Consider the following 20,558-nt stretch of genomic DNA (forward strand, 5'->3'; position numbering starts at 1 on the left):
GGCTGTACTGCACTTAGTTGTGCTCTGGCTTGGCTTCGTGTATAGGGGCGAGCTGTGGTTTTGTGGCCTGTGTCAGCCAGATCTGTGTAGGGATTGCAGGGGGGTGCAGCATCCGGAGGTGCCACCATGGTTTGGCTACTGGATGGTGTCTGTAATTTATCTGTGGAGAGGGTCTGGGTTTGGGTCTGGTGTGGTTGATTGGTGATGGCGTTCTGTGTGCCTCTGGATCTGGTGTCAGTTTTTGTGGGGAGGGCTAATTTCCAGATGTCTGGCAAGCGGGATGTGTCGTCACGCTTGTTCATGTTGTGAGGGTGTTTCTCTATCTCGATGGCTTCCATGATTATTCTCTTGTGGTGATGTTCCATGTTAAAGAGCAATTTGGAATCTGCAAAATTAATTTCGTGTCCTGTTTCTTTCATGTGTTGGAAAAGAGAGGAAGTTTTTTCTTCTTTTTTGACGGCATTCTTGTGTTCTGCGATACGTGCATTTATTCGTCTGTTTGTTTGTCCAATGTACGTGGCTGGGCAGACTTTGCAGGGTATTTCATAGACCCCTTGGTTTTCCAACTGGATTTTATCCTTGGGGTTTCTGAGGATATTGGCTATTTTTTGGTTGGTGCAAAAGGCTGTTTTGATATTGTGTTTATGGAGGATTTTGCTAATTTTATCTGTAGTGCCCTTGATATAAGGAAGGAGGGCCATGCCATTGTTTTCTTCTGTGTCTTGGTTTTTGGGGGGTGTTTCTTTTTGGATTAGCTTCGTAACCCTGTTTTGCTGGTATCCATTGGCAATTAACACATTTGAGAGATTCTGTAACTCAGTTGTCAAGTGGTCTTTGTCAGCCAGGCGTTTGGTTCTGGAGATGAGAGTCTTGGCTACGGAGTTTATATCAAGGGCTTATATCAAGGGCACTACAGAGAAAAGGAGGCTATACACCACACCCCCTCAACAGTATTTATAGGAACTAAAACACTGAGATCCTGCTCTGTTCCAGTAACAAGAAGCCGAAAGCACCAGCCTGAAGATGACGAGTGAGACCTCGTCGAAACGTCGCATAGACACCCCAACTTTTACACGGGAAGACACCCGAGGACACCAAAACCTGCATATATATATATATATATATATATATATATATATATATACACAGAAAGGGTCATTTTAGACCCTTGTTTTTAACCAACTAGTAATCAGGTGCGGATAAGGGTGGTCAATTGCTCCACTCAAGTTTTACCCATCACATAAATATTGTGTGTGGCTGCAGTATTAGTTCAGGGTCGCATTTCACTTGTGGGAAACCACGCTGTAATTTGGGTGCAAATAAATTTTCTCAGTGTTGAAAGACATGAGCACACTGTTACTCACTGAAGATACAATCAGATGAAGCTGCTTTGCACCATCATGCCACCCGTCTACTGAGACTTGTAGCAGCAGAGAAATAAGGGAACTTCATAACCCGGCTGAAGCCAAGCCTAGCTGGAATGGGTCAGTATTGGGGTGAGAAACTGCCTGGGAACCCTGTGGATTTTTAAAAGCTTCATGTGTGTGTGTTTTTTTTAATGTGCTTTTATTCAACATAATCCACAAAAGGGTGATACTGAAATGTGGGGAATGAAGGAATATGAAACTAACGGATAAGAGCCAACAACGGAGATCTTGTTACATGAGGGGAAACACTTTATTATTATATTTGGCAGACCACAAAAGACTTAAGTGCACAGATGGAATGAATGAATGAAGAAAGGAATGAATGAATGAATGAATGAATGAATGAATGAATAAATCATACTCCACCCATCTGGCTGGGTTTCCCCAGCCACTCTGGGCAGCTCCCAACAGAATATTAAAAATATGCTAAAACATATGCACTTACTATAATAAAATTTTTCAAAGCTGCAAGATCCGCCATGTGGGGTTTAGGATTGAAAGGAAATTCTTCAAAACCTGTACAGGAAAACCAGAACAACACAGAATTTTATTAATAATGGAAGTTCTGTATTTTTGCAGTGGAACCCTATGCAAATCTATGCCAAAGTACGTCTCACTGGGTTAAACGAAGCTTACTCCCAGGTTAAGCGGTGTATAGCAAAGAAATAGCATGCTGGCAGAGAAATCCAACATCCACGTCCCTTTTTGTCAGGCTGTGGGGGTGTGAGCTGTGCAGAGGTGTCCTTCCACTAAGCTCTGCTGGCTGAGTTGGCTTCCTGCCAGGCACTGACTTTCTGCCAGCCGAAAATGCAAGGAGGCAGCTTGCTGGGCTATTTCTGCTGCCGGGCCAGTGGAAAGCCCCGATATGAGAAATTATCAGGAAAGGAAGAAAAGAGGGATGAGCTGCCCCAGGATTCCTGTCATTGGGTCTGATCTGGACCTGATCATTGTGCCAACCCTGAGCAGAGGGTGGGATTGCACCCTTAAGGTGCTAAATAAAACAATAAGCCACTTCGGGATGCCTCCCGATGAAAGAAATAATATGCATTTTAGACAACAGCATCAATCCAAATTGCAAATGTCTGCATAAAGCCAACAGATCAGCCCTGAGCCTTAGGGTGTTCAAAAATCACACACTGCATGGAGAGTGAAATATACAAAGAGAGAGAAAGAGAGAAACATGTCATAGTTCAAGAGCTCTTTTCTTACTTGTGCCGAATCTGATAACGCTTATATTTCTCGTAGTAAAAGTACACAACTCTAGAGCATAGAGGGCAATCTGCTTGGCTTGCTGGAATGTCGAACCTCCCATGGAATTGGAGCAATCGAGGCAGATCACGGTTTCCCCGCTGGTGCTTAGGGGGTCAAGTGCCGATTCGAACTCCGGTTGAAACACAAGCATGCAGGCCTAAAAGGACAAAGATGGGCAACAGCGACGAAGCCTTAGTTCACCAGGGGTGTCAGGCAAATGTCCACAAGAAGAGAAAAGCACAGCCAGAAGTTGGAAAGGTCAGCAAACCTGTGTAATTGCTGGGATCCAGAAACTGGCAAAGGACCTGCCAGTCTTCTTTGCTTGCCACGAACACCATCATATTTTTTTAAAAAAGTAAACTGGCCAGATGCATACAAGATGCTTCAGGAAGGATTATTTAGTGGACCCAAGAGAGAGTACTGCACTGCTGCAGGGTAAGCACACCTGGAGGAGGAAGGCATAACTGGCAGTTGCGCCGAGTAGAAGGCTTGAACCAACGGTGGCTGCAACGCCAGGTGGGACCCTAAACAAGGATGGCAGCAGGGTCAGCCCCCGTGGGCTGGGCCGTAGCACGTGGGCCCCAACAGGGCTGTAGGTTTGAGCCCCATGCTGAGAAAAAGATTCCTGCATTGTAAGGGGGGTTGGACTAGATGACCCTCGTGGTCCCTTCCATCTCTACAATTTTATGATCTTCTTGGCTGTGCAGGGCCTGATCTTTGTTTATAACATGCAGGGTTAGAAACAGGCATGGAGAGGAAATCTAACCCTCTCCCCCCCCCCAAAAAAAAACCTATTGCGGACTTGAGAAAAAGCCCTTTTCTAAAGCTGAGAGAAAATTCCCAACTGGGCCCTGTTAATTATCAGCTTCCCTCTTTTGCCAATGCTGCTTGCTTTTAAAAGAAATCTGCACAATCAATGAAAACTTAACATCATGTCTAGTTTGTTCTATAAGAACAGATGCTGATCTCTTTCATGATGCTCTAGTCTAATGGGTGTTTTCTTTAGTTATTATTTTCACAGCTGCTGCATTTTTATTGTTTTCTTTCAGTGTACTATAAGTAAACTGCCCCTGGAAGATTCATTCAAAGATGCAATAGAAAATATCTTAAAGAAATAATAAAATGAGAATTACCTCAGTCTCATTGCCCGGGTGCTTTTCTACCCACATTCTGGGCAAATGAACATCACCGATAAGGATTTCCATTGCAAAGCCACTGGTGTCCAAGAAACTGTTGTCAACAGTCCGAACCACAGCTTTACAGTCAGTTTTCTGAAAGTGGGAAGGGAGGGGAGAGAGAAGGGGGGGGCTCCGTTTTTGCAAAAAGGCCTGAATAATTTGCATCCTAATCTTTTGAGAGGTCCCCTCCCAATCTAGCTTCCCCACACAAAAATATGATGTACAGTGGTACCTTGGTTTACAACCATAATCTCTTCCAAATGTCCATTTGTAAACCAAAACAGGTTGTAACCCAAGGTGCACTGTGGCGACCACATCCCCGGACGTTTAACAGTCTATTGATCCCTGTGCCACCACTGTGATCGCTTCCCCGCTGCCACCAACCAGTTACTCTCAGGTAAAACATGAGTCCAGCCAGTTGTTAAAAGTGAACCAAAAAAACAAGTTTATTTTATAAACATTAACAAGTTTATGGTTTCTCAGATAATATTCCTGTCAGTATCTTAACTTTAGTTTCTTTGCCGGCCTATACCTTCCTAATACCTTCTGACTGATTATCTCAACTGTTTGACTGACTCCTCTTAACAAATTTTCTCACTCTCTCACACCAGACTAGCCCACCCCACAGACTTATCTTCCCTCTCTTGTCTAACTCCAGACTGTCTTCACAGCCACTCTCTGTGCTTAAACCTTATACACAGTTAACTCTGCCCCTTGGGTTCCCATTGGTTAGTCATTTTGCAATTAGTTAACCCTTTCCCTATGAACCCAGTATGATGTCACACACATAGGAGGGCAAACGCCACACGCACTTCCACCAATGGGGCCTCCAATTTTTTTTTGTCCGTAATCCAAAAAAAAAATTGGGTTGTAATCCAAAAAAAGGTTGCAAACCGGGACACTTGTTTGTAATCCAAAACATGTGCAAACTAAGACGTATGCAAACCAAGGTACCACTGTACTTGTGATGTTTGGGAGTGTGGAATGGGGGTTGGCAGGGGTTGTCTAATTCATGATACCTTTGTAAAGCACCTTACAGCTGCACATCTAGAAAGGCACGGTATAATTATCTATCTGCCTCTCTCTATCTCTCTATCCACATTTCCACGTTGCAAGCTTGACTTCTGCACAAATATAGATTGTTCCTTTTAAAACAGGAGGTGCAATTTGGCTCACTTATTTTCCCCACCCCCAATTACGAACTGCCCTGCCCTGAGAAACAGATGTACCAGGGAGATTTGCTTACCTTTATTTCAAGCTGATGTGTCCAGCTGCTAATGTGTTTAATTTCAAAGGGCATTTCAACTGACATTTCCAAAGAGAACCCACTGAGATAGAGAAACCATATGTTATATAATAGGTCAGGATTGGTGTGTGATACACACACACACACAAATATCCCATAAGGAACAACATAGCATGTTTTCTTTCATATTCACTAGTTTTCACTGTAATCAAAGTGCTAATTAATCAAACTTCCACCTAGCAGAAAAACAGCTTTGTAGATGATACATAAATATGCTATTTCACTATGACTTGGATCCTAAGGTATATTAATGGAAAGTAAAGGACGTTTATGGAAGGTATATGGTATATGGAAGTGAGAGCTGGACCATAAAGAAGGCTGATTGCTGAAGAATTGATGCTTTTGAATTATGGTGCTGGAGGAGACTCTTGAGAGTCCCATGGACTGCAAGAAAATCAGACCTATCCATTCTGAAGGAAATCAGCCCTGAGTGCTCACTGGAAGGACAGATCCTGAAGCTGAGGCTCCAATACTTTGGCCACCTCATGAGAGGAGAAGACTCCCTGGAAAAGACCCTGATGTTGGGAAAGATGGAGGGCACAAGGAGAAGGGGGCGACAGAGGACGAGATGGTTGGACAGTGTTCTCGAAGCTACAAACATGAGTCTGACCAAACTGCGGGAGACAGTGGAAGACAGAAGTGCCTGGCGTGCTCTGGTCCGTGGGGTCACGAAGAGTCGGACATGACAAAACGACTAAACAGCAACAACAACGGAAGGTAATATTCCTGTCTATTCCTCCTCACTGCAAATCTCCAGAAAAACCATCTCTAGAGGGCCGGGACCCTTCTGCACAGCAGGGGATAGGGCAATGGAGGAAGCTGGGAGAGGAGGGGAAATAACTGCAAATGAGGGTCCGAGGCTAGAATAAGCTCTGCCACAGTGGGGAGCAGAAACAGGCAGTCCATTTCGGACAGTCGCCCTTCAACTTGCAGAGGGAAGCAGGGTCAGAGAGAGTAGCTAACACACTTGTCCCCAAAGCTCCTCCTCACATGTTATATTCCCTGAAGAGGTCTTTTTACCCCATTTAAAGTATGGTTACCAGACGTTCCCGTTTCCCGGGGACAGTCCCCAGATTAACAAATCTGTCCCCAGACAAAATCCGTACCTGGATTGTCTTCGGATTTCATTTGATGTCCCTGGATTTATATTTTAAGTGTTGTAGATTTATTAGTAGGGAATGAATGTTGCATGATTGGTTCAATGGCACAAGACACATCATATGGGGACTTCTGGCGAAGCAAAATGGCGGGTGCCACAGCACCGAGCAGCTCCTGAAGCCAGCCAGAGCCGACTGCGCTACCAGGCTGGCTCCGGGCTGCTGAGACTGCCACTGCCGCCGCCACCGCCAAGGGGGAACCAGGGCGTGTCAGTGGGGGGAACCACTGACCCTCCCCCCTTGTGACCCAAATCGAGCCGGGAATGAGAGTGCCCGGCCAATGCCCAGTGGCGCTCTGGGGCAAGGAAAACCCCAGAGCCGATGCAGAGAGAAGGAGGAGAGGAGAAGAAGGAAGAGAGAGAAAGAGGAAGGAGAAAAAAGAGGGGAGCCCCGACCTTGCCGCACCGCTGCTGCCGCCGCCACTGAGGAGAAGAGGCAGGAAAGCACTGGGAGGGCAAGAACACGTGGCCAAGCCCAGACCCAACCTGAGCCTACTCCACGGCAGCTAGCGCTCCAAGAGAGCAGGCCAGGGCCCAGAGGAAGGCCGTGTGACAGAGGAAACCGCAGAAGAGAAGATATTACTTCTTGCTTTAATTTAAAAAAAAAAAAATTTAATAACTTTTTTTCTCTTTTCAAAAAAAAAAGTGTCCCCGCATTCTTTGGAAAAAATCTGGTAACCTTAATTTAAAGATAAATTGATGAAATTGCTTAGAAAGCACAGGACATCTGTTTTTTCATGGCTATAAAAACCATAGAATTGTAGAGTTGGAAAAGACCTCAAGGGTCATCTAGTCCAACCCCCTGCAATGCACAAATCTCAACTACAGCATCTGTGACAGATGGCCACCCAACCTCTGCTTAAAAACTTTCAAGGAAGGAGTGCCCCCAACCTCCCGAGGGAGGCCGTTCCACTGTTGAATAGCTCTTACTGTCAGAAAGTGATGAAGAATAAATGCAAGTGAGGAAAAATAAATGCTTCATTCTGCAATATTGTTTTTTAAAGAAAAAAAACCCCCATGCATTTATTTAAAATACAGACAACTTTTAAAGGACACATTACAATTTTAGTCTACTTACCCGGGTTTTGTTCCAACTTGCCTAATGGAAACTTTCCTTACTGAGTCCTAGTTAACAAACAAAAACAATGAGGTCTGTATGGGTGCAATCAGGGCTTTTTCTGGCTGAAACCCACCATTAGGTGGGTGCCATAGCCTTTATATAAGGGTGGCGTTCATGGCAAGTTCCAGCACCTCTCTTTCCAGAAAAACAGTGCTGGGTGCAATTAAATATGAAGTTGTGGAGAACGGCAACAATTATGTTTGCACCATTATAATGCAGGATTTCCTTCCTTCTGATGGAAAGAGGCCCTCACCTGTGTGTTCTCATTCAGCGCTTTGTCTTGTTGCCAAGGCGCCACAGCAGCCGGCAAGTGGAAGGCAAGGCATTCGTTCTCATAACTGAGCTCCGTGATGTAGGTGATTTTGATGAGGACTTTGGTTGAAGGAGGCAGGTTTCCCACAGAAACGGTGAAGATGTCCTACAGAAGGATATTTGAAATGTCCACAGAAGCAAATCGCCATTTACAAAACAACGACATGGTCTGCTTTCTTTTATAGCATACTGAAAACGTCCCAGAGGTGACTAGTCTGTAGCCCTGGAGGTGTTGCTGGGAACCCAGCAACTGGGGAGAGAGAGTCTCCCTCATGTCACACAGGGCTAATGGAAGAGGGAAAGGTAGTGTGGTTGGCAATAACCACAAATAATTGCTGGCTAGAAGGGCTCGACCACACTTCCACTTGTTCCATGCCTAGAATGCATGGGACTGAGTGGTTTTCCCCTTGCTCTGCTCCTTTTCCAATCTGGAGAAAACCCAAATAGCTGTTTGCTCCTCAACTAGGCCTTTGGCTGATTGAGATCCAATCCCCTTTCACATGCGTTGTGAGAGGGGAGATCGTTGGTTCATTTTTGTTCTCATTGTTATGATGTATTTTGTATTTTTTTATACATACAGTGGTACCTCGGGTTAAGTACTTAATTCGTTCCGGAGGTTCATTCTTAACCTGAAGCACCACTTTAGCTAATGGGGCCTCCAGCTGCCGCCACGCAATTTCTGTTCTCATCCTGAGGTAAAGTTCTTAACCCGAGGTACTATTTCTGGGTTAATGGAGTCTAACCTGAAGCGTCTGTTACCTGAAGCGTCTGTAACCCGAGGTACCACTGTATTGTATTCTTATGTCATGAACTGTCCTGCTATCTACGAATGAAGGGCGGTATACAAATTTTTAATAGTAATAATAACAACAAGAAGAAGAAGAATAAGTTTTCCCTGGGGGAAAGCAGCAGTGGAAGAGGAGGTGTGGCTAATACTAAATAATAATAAACTTTTATTTGTATCCCGCCCTCCCCGGCCAAAACCAGGCTCAGGAAGGCAACATCAACATTGGTATAAAATCAAACAATAATTAAATTATATCCTAAAATCAAGTCAGGATCAAATAATAAACTAAGCCCTAAGTGGAGAAAAAAAAAACAGAGTTTGCTACGGTGGCCGTCTCCTCCACCTTCACCTGCTGATTGACATTTTTCATATGCAGGGTACAGCTTTCAAGCCAAAGCACCTTGCTTGGTTTCATCAGTAAAACAAACGAAGGCCAGTGTATGCTGATCTCTTATAAAGGCATAAGTAGTTTTTATTACTACACCTACCGGTGCATCTTGATCCATCAAGTAAGCTCCATGTCCTTGACTGATGGCTTCTCTGTATTCTCTGTGTGCCTTCTCCTTTTCCTTAACCTGTTGAAATTATATAATAAATCATCCTGATTTTTTAAAAAATAGGTTCTTTCGAAAAGTCACATTTACTGCAGTCCCACCGCCGCATATTTTGTCTCTTCCTCCTGTCCCTGAATCATCTTACCTTTCCTATTATATGCTTCCCTTTAATGAAAGCCTCAAATCCACATACAGCGGCTGTGTCGTCCAAAGGAAATACGTATTTTGCTTCAATGGGGCTGTCTGATTGATTTTCATAGACCTGGAACACCACAACCTGAAAGAAATACATGCATGTATTGCAGATAGATATGAGGTAAACACCAGGCCATGCATTCCAATAAAAACATTTTTTATGGAAGCACTTTCCTTCCTAAGATTAACATTTTAAATAACACCCTCTGGGAAACATTTCAGGTGCTTCTTCTTCTTCTTTCTTCTTCTTCTTCTTCTTCTTCTTCTTCTTCTTCTTCTTCTTCTTCTTCTTCTTCGGCGATCACTCGTAGCTGAGTAAGATTGTCTTCAATGAACACGGTCTTAACAGTGAGTCCCTAAGTAACTATGGAGGCCAATTCTGGATCCACACGTCCTTCCACAGTGGGGACATAGGTTTCTGGGTGGGAGTTGATCATGGTGAGGGTTTGCCAAACGTGCCTTCCTCTTAGCATGTTTCTCCCTTTCGTCCCGAGTTTGAGTGTTTTCAAAGTCCATGACATTTTTGGTAAAGACTGTTCTCCAATTGGAGTGCTCACAGACCAGTGTTTCCCAATTGTCGGTGTTTACATTACATTTTTAAAGATTTGCCTTGAGAGAATCTTTAAACCTCTTTTGTTGACCACCAGCATTACAGTTCCCATTTTTGAGTTCAGAATAGTTACTTTGGAGGATGTTAATCAGACATCCAAACGACATGACCAGTCAAACGAAGTTGATGTTGAAGAAACATTGCTTTGATACTGGTGATCTTTGCTTCTTCCAGTACACTGGCATTAGTTCACCTGTCTTCCCAAGTGATATGTTAATTTTTTTGGAGACACCATTTGATGGAATCTTTCAAGGAGCTGGAGATGGCATTTATAAGTGGTCCACGTTTCACAAGCATACAGTAAGGCTGGTAGTACAATAGCTTTGTAAACAAGCATTTTGGTTTCTCTGCGAATGTCCCTCAAACGGTGTGCTTCAATCGGAAGAAAGCTGCACTCGCAGAGCTCAGGCGATGCTGGATTTCAACATCAGTGTCAGCCCTTGTGAAAAGATAACTGCCCAGGTAGGAGAAGTGATTGACACTTTCCACTTTTCTGAGTTCCAGGTATGCAGCACATACCCAGGTTTGGTTCCCTTTAGGAGGAGGCCATTGGGAGATTATTGATGTTTTACAATACAGTATTTGTATTTATTTACAAATATACAAGTTGAGCACACATAGAGGCAACACTTAAAACACTCCAACAGTAAGCAATATCCACTGCTTCTGCATCAGATAAATATTTAATACCCAAAGAGCTCAAACGTGGTTCTGCTGTCTTTCTCAGCCGTTCTCCAAACTCAAAATGTTGTCTGCTTCCTTTGCAGATGTAAAAAGTGAAAAGGTAAAGGACCCCTGGACGGTTAAGTCCAGTCAAATTTGACTATGGGGTATGGTACTCATCTCACTATTCAGGCCAAGGGAGCCGGCATTTGTCCACAGACAGCTTTCTGGGTCATGTGGCCAACATGACTAAACTGCTTCTGGTGCAATAGAACTCCGTGATGGAAGCCAGAGTGCATGGAAACAACGTTTAAATGTGCTATACCTTTAAAGCACATTCAACATACATTATTTCCAAAGAATTCTGGGCACTGTAGTTCACCCCTCATAGAGTTACAGTTCCCAGCAACCCTTAATGAACTACAGTACCCAGAATTCTTTGAGGGAAAGAATGTGCTTCAAATGTGCTTTAAAGGTATAGTGTGTACATAGCCTTAATGGCAGCATCCTAGTCAGTACTGGGGGTTTCATTATTTCTTTGCCATTCAGAAGGCCCACTACTTATTGATTCCCACCAGATTTTTAGTTGCTTCAGCACCTTAGGTATGGTATGTAGGAAGAGACACATAAACAAAGAAACAAATAAATGTATTTGTGTTGCCCCTACTGTCCCCTGAAAAAAAGTCAAAGTTTTAATTTAAAAATTGAGAGTCTGCTGATATAACACACCTAACTCACTGAATATTTAAAGGCAACGTTAATCAGGGCTAGTATCTGTCTACAGATTTGTTTTACACTTTGTAAAAATAAATAAATAAACATAAAATAAAAACCCACAAGGAAATATTTAACATCCCTAGAAAAGAAATATGAATGCCTTGGCATTACCTCTGCTACGAAGTCTACTATTCGTCCCTTGACATGAAGACCTTTGAGAGGAATTGGGTTTCCAGATCTGTCCAGAAGACCAGCAGTCACATTATTCAGCAGATTTTTACTTGGCATTTGATAATCTAAAGAAATATTAAGAGGCAGGGTAGGGTGGAGGAGAGAGATGATTTATTGAAGGCAAACCCCCTTTATTGTAAAGGTTCAGAGTAATTTTCAGCATTAAAAGTGTAAAAAAAACGAAAACAAAAAACTCTCTGTAAGCAACTATCTTGCCTGGCCTTGATGGCAAATGTTAGTTCTGCTATCTAAAAGCAAGGAAAGAAGTAACAGAGAAACTAAATATGCTCATATGCACCTGTATTCATGTAATAAAAATGGAGAAAGAGAATAAAAGCATTAACAATCCCTGCTAGATAAGGTAAAGGGACTCCTGACCGTTAGGTCCAGTCATGACCGACTCTGGGGTTGCGACGCTCATCCCGCTTTATTGGCCAAGGGAGCCGGCGTACAGTTTCCGGGTCATGTGGCCAGCATGACTAAGCTGCTTCTGGCGAACCAGAGCAGTGCACGTAAATGCCGTTTACCTTCCCACCGGAGCAGTACCTATTTATCTACTTGCACTTTGACGTGCTTTCAAACTGCTAGGTTGGCAGGAGCAGGGACCAAACAACGGGAGCTCACCCCATCGTGGGGATTCGAACTTCCGACCTTCTGATCGGCAAGTCCTAGGCTCTGTGGTTTAACCCACAGCGCCACCCACGTCCCAACAATCCCTGCTAGATCAGACCAAAAGCCCATGCGATAAGCCATCCTATGGCTTGGGTGTTTACACAAAAACTGGGGCACAACTTTTATGTCCGGATTTTCACGTTTTGGAATATGGTATAGAGAAAAGAAAAGTAGAGAATAGGTAGGATATGTATGGGAATAAAAGATGTGATCTTATGAAGGGAACAGGAGTCACCTTGGCCTCCTCATTCTTTCATGGGTTTTCCTTGGCATAATCTTTATAGTTCCACACCAAGGAAATGGGTTAGGCTTCAATTTCAAACTCCAATTGCAGAATACACCAAAGAAACAGACAATTTTAGGTAAGAATTTCTCACCTTCGGGCTGTGGCTGATGCTCTAGGGAAGGCGGCACATCCTGAATTTCAGGATGGAACTCCTTCACTTTGTCACCGGCGAGGGAAAACTTAACCACATATTTTATTTTGACCTGACTAGCTCTGTACACCACAAATTCGTCATCCTTATGAAAACAAAAGAAAACAAGAAGTAAACGTTAAGAGCTTTACAAGAGCAACTGATGCATTAGTGAGCGAAGCCGGTATGTCGCCTCCTCACTTAGGAAGCTTTTGAAAGCAGGCAGCGGCAAAAGATAAATTTAGCTAGAGAAAGTTCCACAGCAGCCACTTACATGTCACCGAGGAACATACAAAAAAGGCAACAGACTTAGGTGGTAAGATGGATCATGGAGAGGTATGTACAAGACACAGAGCTGAGGCCTAGGGTTGTATCCAACTGCATTCTACACAAAATATACCCGTTAATATTAATGGCTCTCAGATGGTTGTGTCTATTTATTTCAGTGGGTCTACTCTGAGTAGGGATTACATCGAATACAACCCCTTGGGCTGGAGGGTTTATGTCAGGGATGTTTAGAAACTGGTGTGCCTTAGTTGTGATTTTGATTTTCCTCTTCCCTCCCAGTCCCTCTACCCTTTTGTGTCATGCCTCCCCCCCTTTTTTTAGATAGTTGGTAGACACTGTTTTGATTGCATGTAAGCTGCTCAGGGAGCCTTTTTGGCTGAAGAGCAGGGTACAAGTGCTCTAAATCAATAAACAATCAACATTTCCAGAGGCATAGCTTATCAAGGCATATTATGCCTTTAAAAGACAACAGAGGGCAACACCACAACATAGCTTGAACCGGTACCTTGAAGTCTCTTCCCTTTCTCAGTTTCCCCTTTTTCCTGGCAAGTCCATGCACGCTGTCATAGCCTGCCGGTGCTGCGGTTAACGAACTGTCCATGTGACCTGTTTCAAAACACTTTCCAAGGGCTACATCGCAAATCAGCAGTAACCGAGTTCCATCTGTTCTGTTTGGCCAAGAGTAGTTGATGCATGCACTGTTAAACAAAGCAGAAGAAGCTGGTTGGTTATACTCGGACAAATATTTTAAGTACTTGCCATAGCTTGAGTTTAACCAACAGAAAAAGGCATGTGGGGTTTGCAGCTCTTGCCACATCAGCCCAAAGCTGTATACATAACAACCATTTAAAGCACATAACTTTCACCAAAGAATCCTGGGAACCATAGTTTACCCCTCACAGAGCTAGAATTCCCAGCACTTTTGAGGAACTACAGTCCCCAGGATTCTTTGTGGAAGATGCATGCTTTAAATGGACTTTAAGTGTATGATGTGTATGTAGCCTATGTTTATTATGGTCCAGACCCTACAACAAACCCAAATGCCAACTCATCTGCAGGACTTTATAGTGCTAGTCACAACATCAAGGGTTCACTCATCAACGCACCTTCCAGTGTGGTACATATGCCATTCTGCATTCCACATAAGGCAAAATAATGGACGCAAATTTAATGTCACTGGTCTCATGCTGCCCCTCACAGAGCTGCAATTCCCAGCACCCTTAGCAAACTACAGTTCCCAGGAATCTCTAGGGGAAATCATGTGCTTTCAGTGTTTGCTATGTATGCAGCCCAAGTCCGATACTCCACTCTGGTTCTCAAAAGGGATATCTCTGTGGGGGAAAGCATGTGAAGTGCCACTTAAGTTTACTCAGAAGCAAGAGGTCCAGAGGACGGCATCATGAGGACGGATCTATTTTGAGGCGGCTCCCCACTTGTGGAATGGTCTCCTCAGGGAAATTCACCTGACGCCTTCCTTACATATCTTTAGGAGAAATGAAAATGTTTCTCTTCAACAAGGGCCATTGGCTGATTAATATTCTATGCCCTTTAAAATGTGTTTGTTATTGGTTTGTGCTTGTTTTGTTATGTATTCTGTGTCCTCATTTTGTATTTTTATGTTGTGAACTGCCCTGTGATCCTCGGGTGAAGGGCAGTATTCAACTTTAATTAATTAATAGTAATAACAACAACAACAACAGGAGCAACACACATAGCACTCCCCACCGGGCAAGGCATGATAAGATCTCAACTGTTATTACTGCCAAAGAACTGCAGACCTTATGGAGTCGCTGAAGTAGATGCCGCTGCCCAAGTGACCACAATCCGTTCTTTCCACGCCATGCTCTTCAACGACAATCTTTGGCAAGAGCAGTCCCCTAGAAAAGCAGAAGATTTACACAGTAAAGGTGGAGAATCTTTCTTTTTCACTCGAGGGACGCATTCCCTCATAGGCCGCAAGGCAGTGGCAGGAAGGCCAGAGGCAAAAGACGACAGAGCTCTTGTATGTATTTGAGCCGGGAGGTTTCTAAGCACATACCCAAATCTCTCCATCCTCTGCCCAGGCAGGCAAGAGGCATTGCCACAGTGCAAGGACACAATCTGGCAAGGCAAAAGCAGAAGGGTGCAGAGATGGGATGGTGAGGAGTTTGGCTCAGTGAGGAGGAATGCGGCCTGGAAAAAGTTCCAAGGGCTAGAAAGACAGAGGACTGGAGAGCTGCACCCAGCCCCTAGGCCTCAGGCTCCCCACCTCTGAGGTAAAGCACCTTGACATGAAGACACACAGTTTTTCTACACTAATAATATGTGTATCAATATTGGGAAAGGGAAGGGGGAAGGAGGAAGGGATAAACAGACACAAAGGAGCCCAGGTTGTGTGGAATCTAGTCATCTCCCTCATTCTTCACCATCAATGGATGAGGACTGTAGAGAGATGGGCTGCCCCACTCCACCCAAACTTCCCCACTTACAGCTTGCAGACACCCATTGCCTGCACAGGGGTGTCGGTAAACCACAGTTCCCTGTTTGGACATTAATGGGAAACTTTTGGGTTTGCTTCACAGCCTGCACAGACAGAAGAAGAAGAGTTTGGATTTGATATCCCGCCTTTCATTCCCTTTAAGGAGTCTCAAAGCTGCTAACATTCTCCTTTCCCTTCCTCCCCCACAACAAACACTCTGTGAGGTGAGTGGGGCTGAGAGACTTCAAAGAAGTGTGACTGGCCCAAGGTCACCCAGCAGCTGCATGTGGAGGAGCGGAGATGCGAACCCGGTTCACCAGATTACGAGACTACTGCTCTTAACCACTACACCACACTGGCTCTCAGAAGAGGAAACAGTAACAAGGGTGTGCATGTGGGTGCATGCGGTTGTGCATATCCTAATGTTAAGGTAGAATTGGACTGTCCAAATTCGGCCATTGTCATTGAAAGAGCCTTTGGCCGAATGGCTCTGTTGTCTTCTTGCCTCTCATGCGCAGCAGAAAACCACCTGCAAAGCTAAGACAGACCATGACGCAAGTTGTTACCGGGAGAGGATTCCAACGAAGTTGTGAACAGACGAAGCGTGGTATAAAGACTGGACATTGCCAAGATGGCTTTCGAAAGCCGCTACTTCCGTCATTCTGCCTACTCTATAGATCTCCAAAACTTCTACGGGATGTTCACTGCAAGAAAATTTAAAACGAATAGAATGTTCACAAAATGCATTTCCCCCCCAGTTTATGCCCCCAGATTTATTCTGGCCACAGAGTCACTAAATGAGATTGAACATTTTGCCACAAGCATTGAATATGTCCGAGGTTCTCCTTAGAGGAACACATGATTTATACATGTTACATATTTCATGTCTAACAAGATTTCGTAGAGCAATAGTTCTCACCCAGAATGTTTGTGTGTTTATTTCTGTCTGTATTTGTTTCCAGTAGTCTAATGATCTTCACAGCGGTCTGGTTCACACAAACAGTAATCCACGGTTTATTAGTCAAAGCTTGATTTGTTTGAATGCACTAATTCAGTTTGTTGATGGTTTATGAATGATGGTTTGTTTTAACTATGGTTTGGCTGATTAACTATGTTTTAGGGGAGCACCAAGACATTTGTCACACAACCAAGGCATAAGATACTAGCCATAGCTTGTTTGCATGTCTGTGAGATGACTCACAGTTTGTTGTAAACCATGTCTTTGAGTTGTATACAAATTTAGTGAAGTTTAGTGTGAACAGACCTTTTCTCTGAAGTTAAACGCAGAGGCCTTTGAAACCAGGCTCTTAGAGTAAATGTGTTTTCCTATTAACATGGGTTTTATAAATGTTTTGAATCTTCCACCTATATCAGTGTTTAAGAAAAGATTCTTTGAGGTCCTTCAAAATTATATTATGACATTAAAAAATGATTACTGAATCTGGGTAGTACAACCCAGAAATTACACATCACAACTGAAACTCACCCAGTATATTGGTCCATCTTTTCTTCAATATCCTGAAACTCTTCTCCAAAGACAGGACATATCCTGCATCTCAGAGCTCGGTACTTGGAAAGGGACGGTGGGTTAGGAATTGACATGTTTGTTTCATGAACGTTCAGCATGTCCCTGATTAGCTATAAAAAAAATAAAATAGCAACATTCAGTGTTTGTATTTCCAAAACAAAGCTTTTATTTGTTTATTATAATTTACATTCTGCTCATTGTCTGTAGGCCTGAGAGCAGCTTACCACAGAGAAAATATATGCAAGAAATAATATTTTTTAAATCTGTTAAGACCAGGGATGGGGCGCCTCTGACCCTCAGGGCTAATGAACTCAAGTCAAAACTTGGAGGCGACTTGCAGACACCACCAATCAGCAATACCTGCAAAGCCCTTCCCCAAAGTGCTGAGCAAGACAACACTTTGAAAGGGGCTTCAGAAGATCCCTGTGGGCAAAAGAGGCCACCTGTCAAACTTCTCCACTTCTGCATTTGGGGGTGGAAAAAACCAAATCATCAACTGAACAACCAAACACCCACAAAATAGTCAGCAAGCTTCATAGGACTCTTCTTCAACTGAGAAAATTCCCAGTGACAACACGGAGCAAATTTCAGAAATGTAAATTTCATAATTAAAATAGAAATTTTCATTTTGTGACTCATAAGATTGAATATATGGGATGGGATCATGGAACTCATGTGGAAAGGTTTTTTTGCTGCAAATTTGTACTAGGCTTCCCCCAAATGATGCTTGGGCACCAAATATAGTGCCAGAACTGTTTCTGTGTGATGTACACACGTTTTCATATATGCTGTAAGCTGCCCAGAGTGGGGAAATCCAATCAGATGGGCAGGGTGTAAAAAAAAAAAAAATTATTACAAGCCAACAGGACCCTCCAAGAAATGCTCAAAGGAGAACAAGACAAACACCATTATGATGACATAAATGTTTTCCCTCTTGGCAAATACTTTCAAAATCTGTCTTCTGGACCAAAGTCCACAGGAATTCTGGAGCATAAGAACTCTCTATTGTTCAAAGAGGATAGAATCATATTTTCTGCTCATTTGAGAGATGAAATTTATTCCATCAGTCTTTTAAAATGAATCTTATAGTTTTACCACATTTTTAATTTTGCTGAGTCGTTCGTGCACCTCTTAGAGACAACTGTAATTAAGCAGTACATACATTTTTGAAATAATGCAATTAAACAAACATCTGGAGGGCTACAGGTTCCCCACCTGAGCACAACACACCCAAACTCTGGTTATACACAGAATACACTGAAAGCAAAGGTCAGATTCAACAACGTTACCTGACAGAGACTGTGCTTGGTAGATAACAACTTTCTGGTTACGTCATAATCCATAATTTTGTGAGGTATGATTTTATAAAACTCTGACATTATCTCCATTTTCTCTTTCGGAGATTCCAATTCATCCAGTGCCTTCCTTGCTCGGAGCAAAATACCTTCTGCTCTGCTCACCTTTTAAGAAAATGTGGTATAAAAATGTGTTATTTTCTTTCTTGCCTTCTTCTTTTTTTTAAAGACTCAGACAAATGTGAAGAGAGACAGACAAGGAGTGCTAAGGGAGCATATACATCCCATATATTTAAAGCACATTCCTGCCTGCCTCAAAGAATCCTGGGAATTGTAGTTTATTAAGGGTACTGAGAACTGTAGCTTGGTGGGGGTTACACTACAGTTTGCAGGATTGGGGGGGCACAGCTACAAGGGATTCCACCACAAGAGAATGACTTCCACATAGCAGGACATGCACTTACGGAGGCTGTAGCCAGAACAGAAAGGAAAGAGAGAGAGGTGCGTCCCTTGCCTTCATAGAAATAAACCATTAACACGTTTAATGACAAACCTATCACAGCAACACTGGCTGTCACAATCCAGAAACAGAAAGCGCATTTGCTTGGCATTGTATTTCTGTTGGCATTCAAGGGAATTAAACGATGTGAGTGAGCCAATGTCTGCAAGTGGGATTGCCTTACATCGTTGAGGCTGAGTTCGGTTACTGGTTTAGCCAGCAGCGGAGTCAGGTGTCCAAGTGCTTCAATCCAGATCAGTTCCACAAACTTGCTGACTGTTTCAGGCAAAGAGCTGGAATTCGTGGCTTCTGCTATAAGCACCTGCAAACATACCAATGCGATCAGGCCACCCAAAAGTGCTCAATGGTAAATAGTGGTTTAAAAACAGAGCTAACAGAGAACATGTCGTGAATTTCAATAACTGACATTTCTTGGCATTAATATTTTTAAAAATAGGAACAGAAGCAGCCAAGCCTATGATTCTATGAATTAACGTCCCAGTTCATATGCCACATTAAACCTTAACTATCAATAACTTTTGGGTTAAATTGAAAGATTGCCATACTGATGCATGCTGCTCTTAAGGACCTGTTTGGCTCCTTCCCATCATGTGATTTTGCCACATCAGGGGGGAAGGAAATCAGAATCTGACTTTGTGTTGTTGTTGTTGTTGTTCTTATATATTTATTTATACTCTGCCTTTTTCCATGATCGGACTCAAGGCAACTTACAGAACTGCTAAAAACACAGAAAACTGAATCCTTAAAAAAAATCACACTAACCTCTTGCAGCTTTTCTGAAGCTAAATATTCCACTTCATGGGGAAAATCTTCTTTGAACTGGTAATTCTCATTTTTCAGATTTGCAGTACAAAGCTCATAGACCATTCTAGCCTCTTCAGAAGTCCTTGCTGGTATAAATCGTTTCTTGAACTGAGAACAAAAGAGTGTCCCAATTCAAGTATTATTATTTTTTAAGGGGAGGGGGGGGAAGAGAATCACAAAAACAGAGACATTTCTCATAAATTATCCTGGCATTGAGACAAACTTAAATTCTAGTTTTCCTTGTGCTGTGAGGCATCCAGCTGCGGGTTTGAGAAGACACACAAACCTGCTCGAAATGTGATTGCAAGCAGCGAACCCTGGGAATTGTTCTGCGACAGTTCTTAGGTCACAGGGTAGAAAAGGCGGCCCTATCGGCTGCTAGACAGGCTTATGCTCGTGACTGGAAATGTCCCTCGTGTGAAATCCTGGAGACCCATTGCCAGTCAGTGTGGACAATACAGAGTTGGATGGGCCAATGATCTGACTTGGTATAAGGCGACATTTCCTAGCACAATTCAAAGTGTTAGTGCTGAACGACCTCGGCCCTGTATACCTGAAGGAGCGCCTCCAACCTCATCATTCAACCGGGACACAGAGATTTGGCAGTTCCCTTCTAGCAGTTCTCTCACTGTGAGAAGTGAGTCAGTTCAGAGGGGGCTTTCTCAGTAGTAGCACCCACCCTGTGGAACATCCTCCCATCAATTGTCAAGGAGATGAGTACCGTATTTTTCGCTCTATAACACGCACCCGACCATAACACGCACATAGTTTTTAGAGGAGGAAAATCCGTAGGCAGGCCACCCATAGGCATTCCCTCCATAACACACACAGACATTTCCCCTTACTTTTTAGGAGAAAAAAAGTGAGTGTTATGGTGCAAAAAATACGGTAACTATATAACCTTTAGAAGACATCTGAAGGCAGCCCTGTACAGGGAAGCTTTTTAATGTGCAATGTTTTATTAGTGCTTTTATATACTGTGGAAGCCACCCAGAGTAAAATAAAATTAACATTTATTATTATTATTATTATTCATAGGCGCCGACTCCATGGGGCCTGAGGGGGCCCGA

General features: G+C 43.3%; 1 protein-coding gene across 1 annotated transcript in view; it reads right to left on the reverse strand.

Moving 5' to 3' along the window:
* Positions 1-20,558, reverse strand: part of PARP4 (poly(ADP-ribose) polymerase family member 4) — a 52,051-nt gene that overhangs the window by 22,175 nt on the left and 9,318 nt on the right. The window contains 17 exon segments of the mRNA XM_081910243.1: positions 1,873-1,943; positions 2,637-2,835; positions 3,812-3,949; positions 5,103-5,184; positions 7,397-7,443; positions 7,692-7,856; positions 9,026-9,112; positions 9,237-9,368; positions 11,448-11,572; positions 12,557-12,701; positions 13,389-13,581; positions 14,662-14,760; positions 15,908-16,045; positions 16,828-16,979; positions 18,159-18,329; positions 18,848-18,985; positions 19,447-19,596. Coding sequence (XP_081766369.1) covers positions 1,873-1,943; positions 2,637-2,835; positions 3,812-3,949; positions 5,103-5,184; positions 7,397-7,443; positions 7,692-7,856; positions 9,026-9,112; positions 9,237-9,368; positions 11,448-11,572; positions 12,557-12,701; positions 13,389-13,581; positions 14,662-14,760; positions 15,908-16,045; positions 16,828-16,979; positions 18,159-18,329; positions 18,848-18,985; positions 19,447-19,596 — 2,232 coding nt within the window.

The sequence above is a fragment of the Podarcis melisellensis genome (genome assembly GCF_964234715.1).
Source record: "Podarcis melisellensis genome assembly, chromosome: 4".
Classification (NCBI taxonomy): Eukaryota; Metazoa; Chordata; class Lepidosauria; order Squamata; family Lacertidae; genus Podarcis; species Podarcis melisellensis.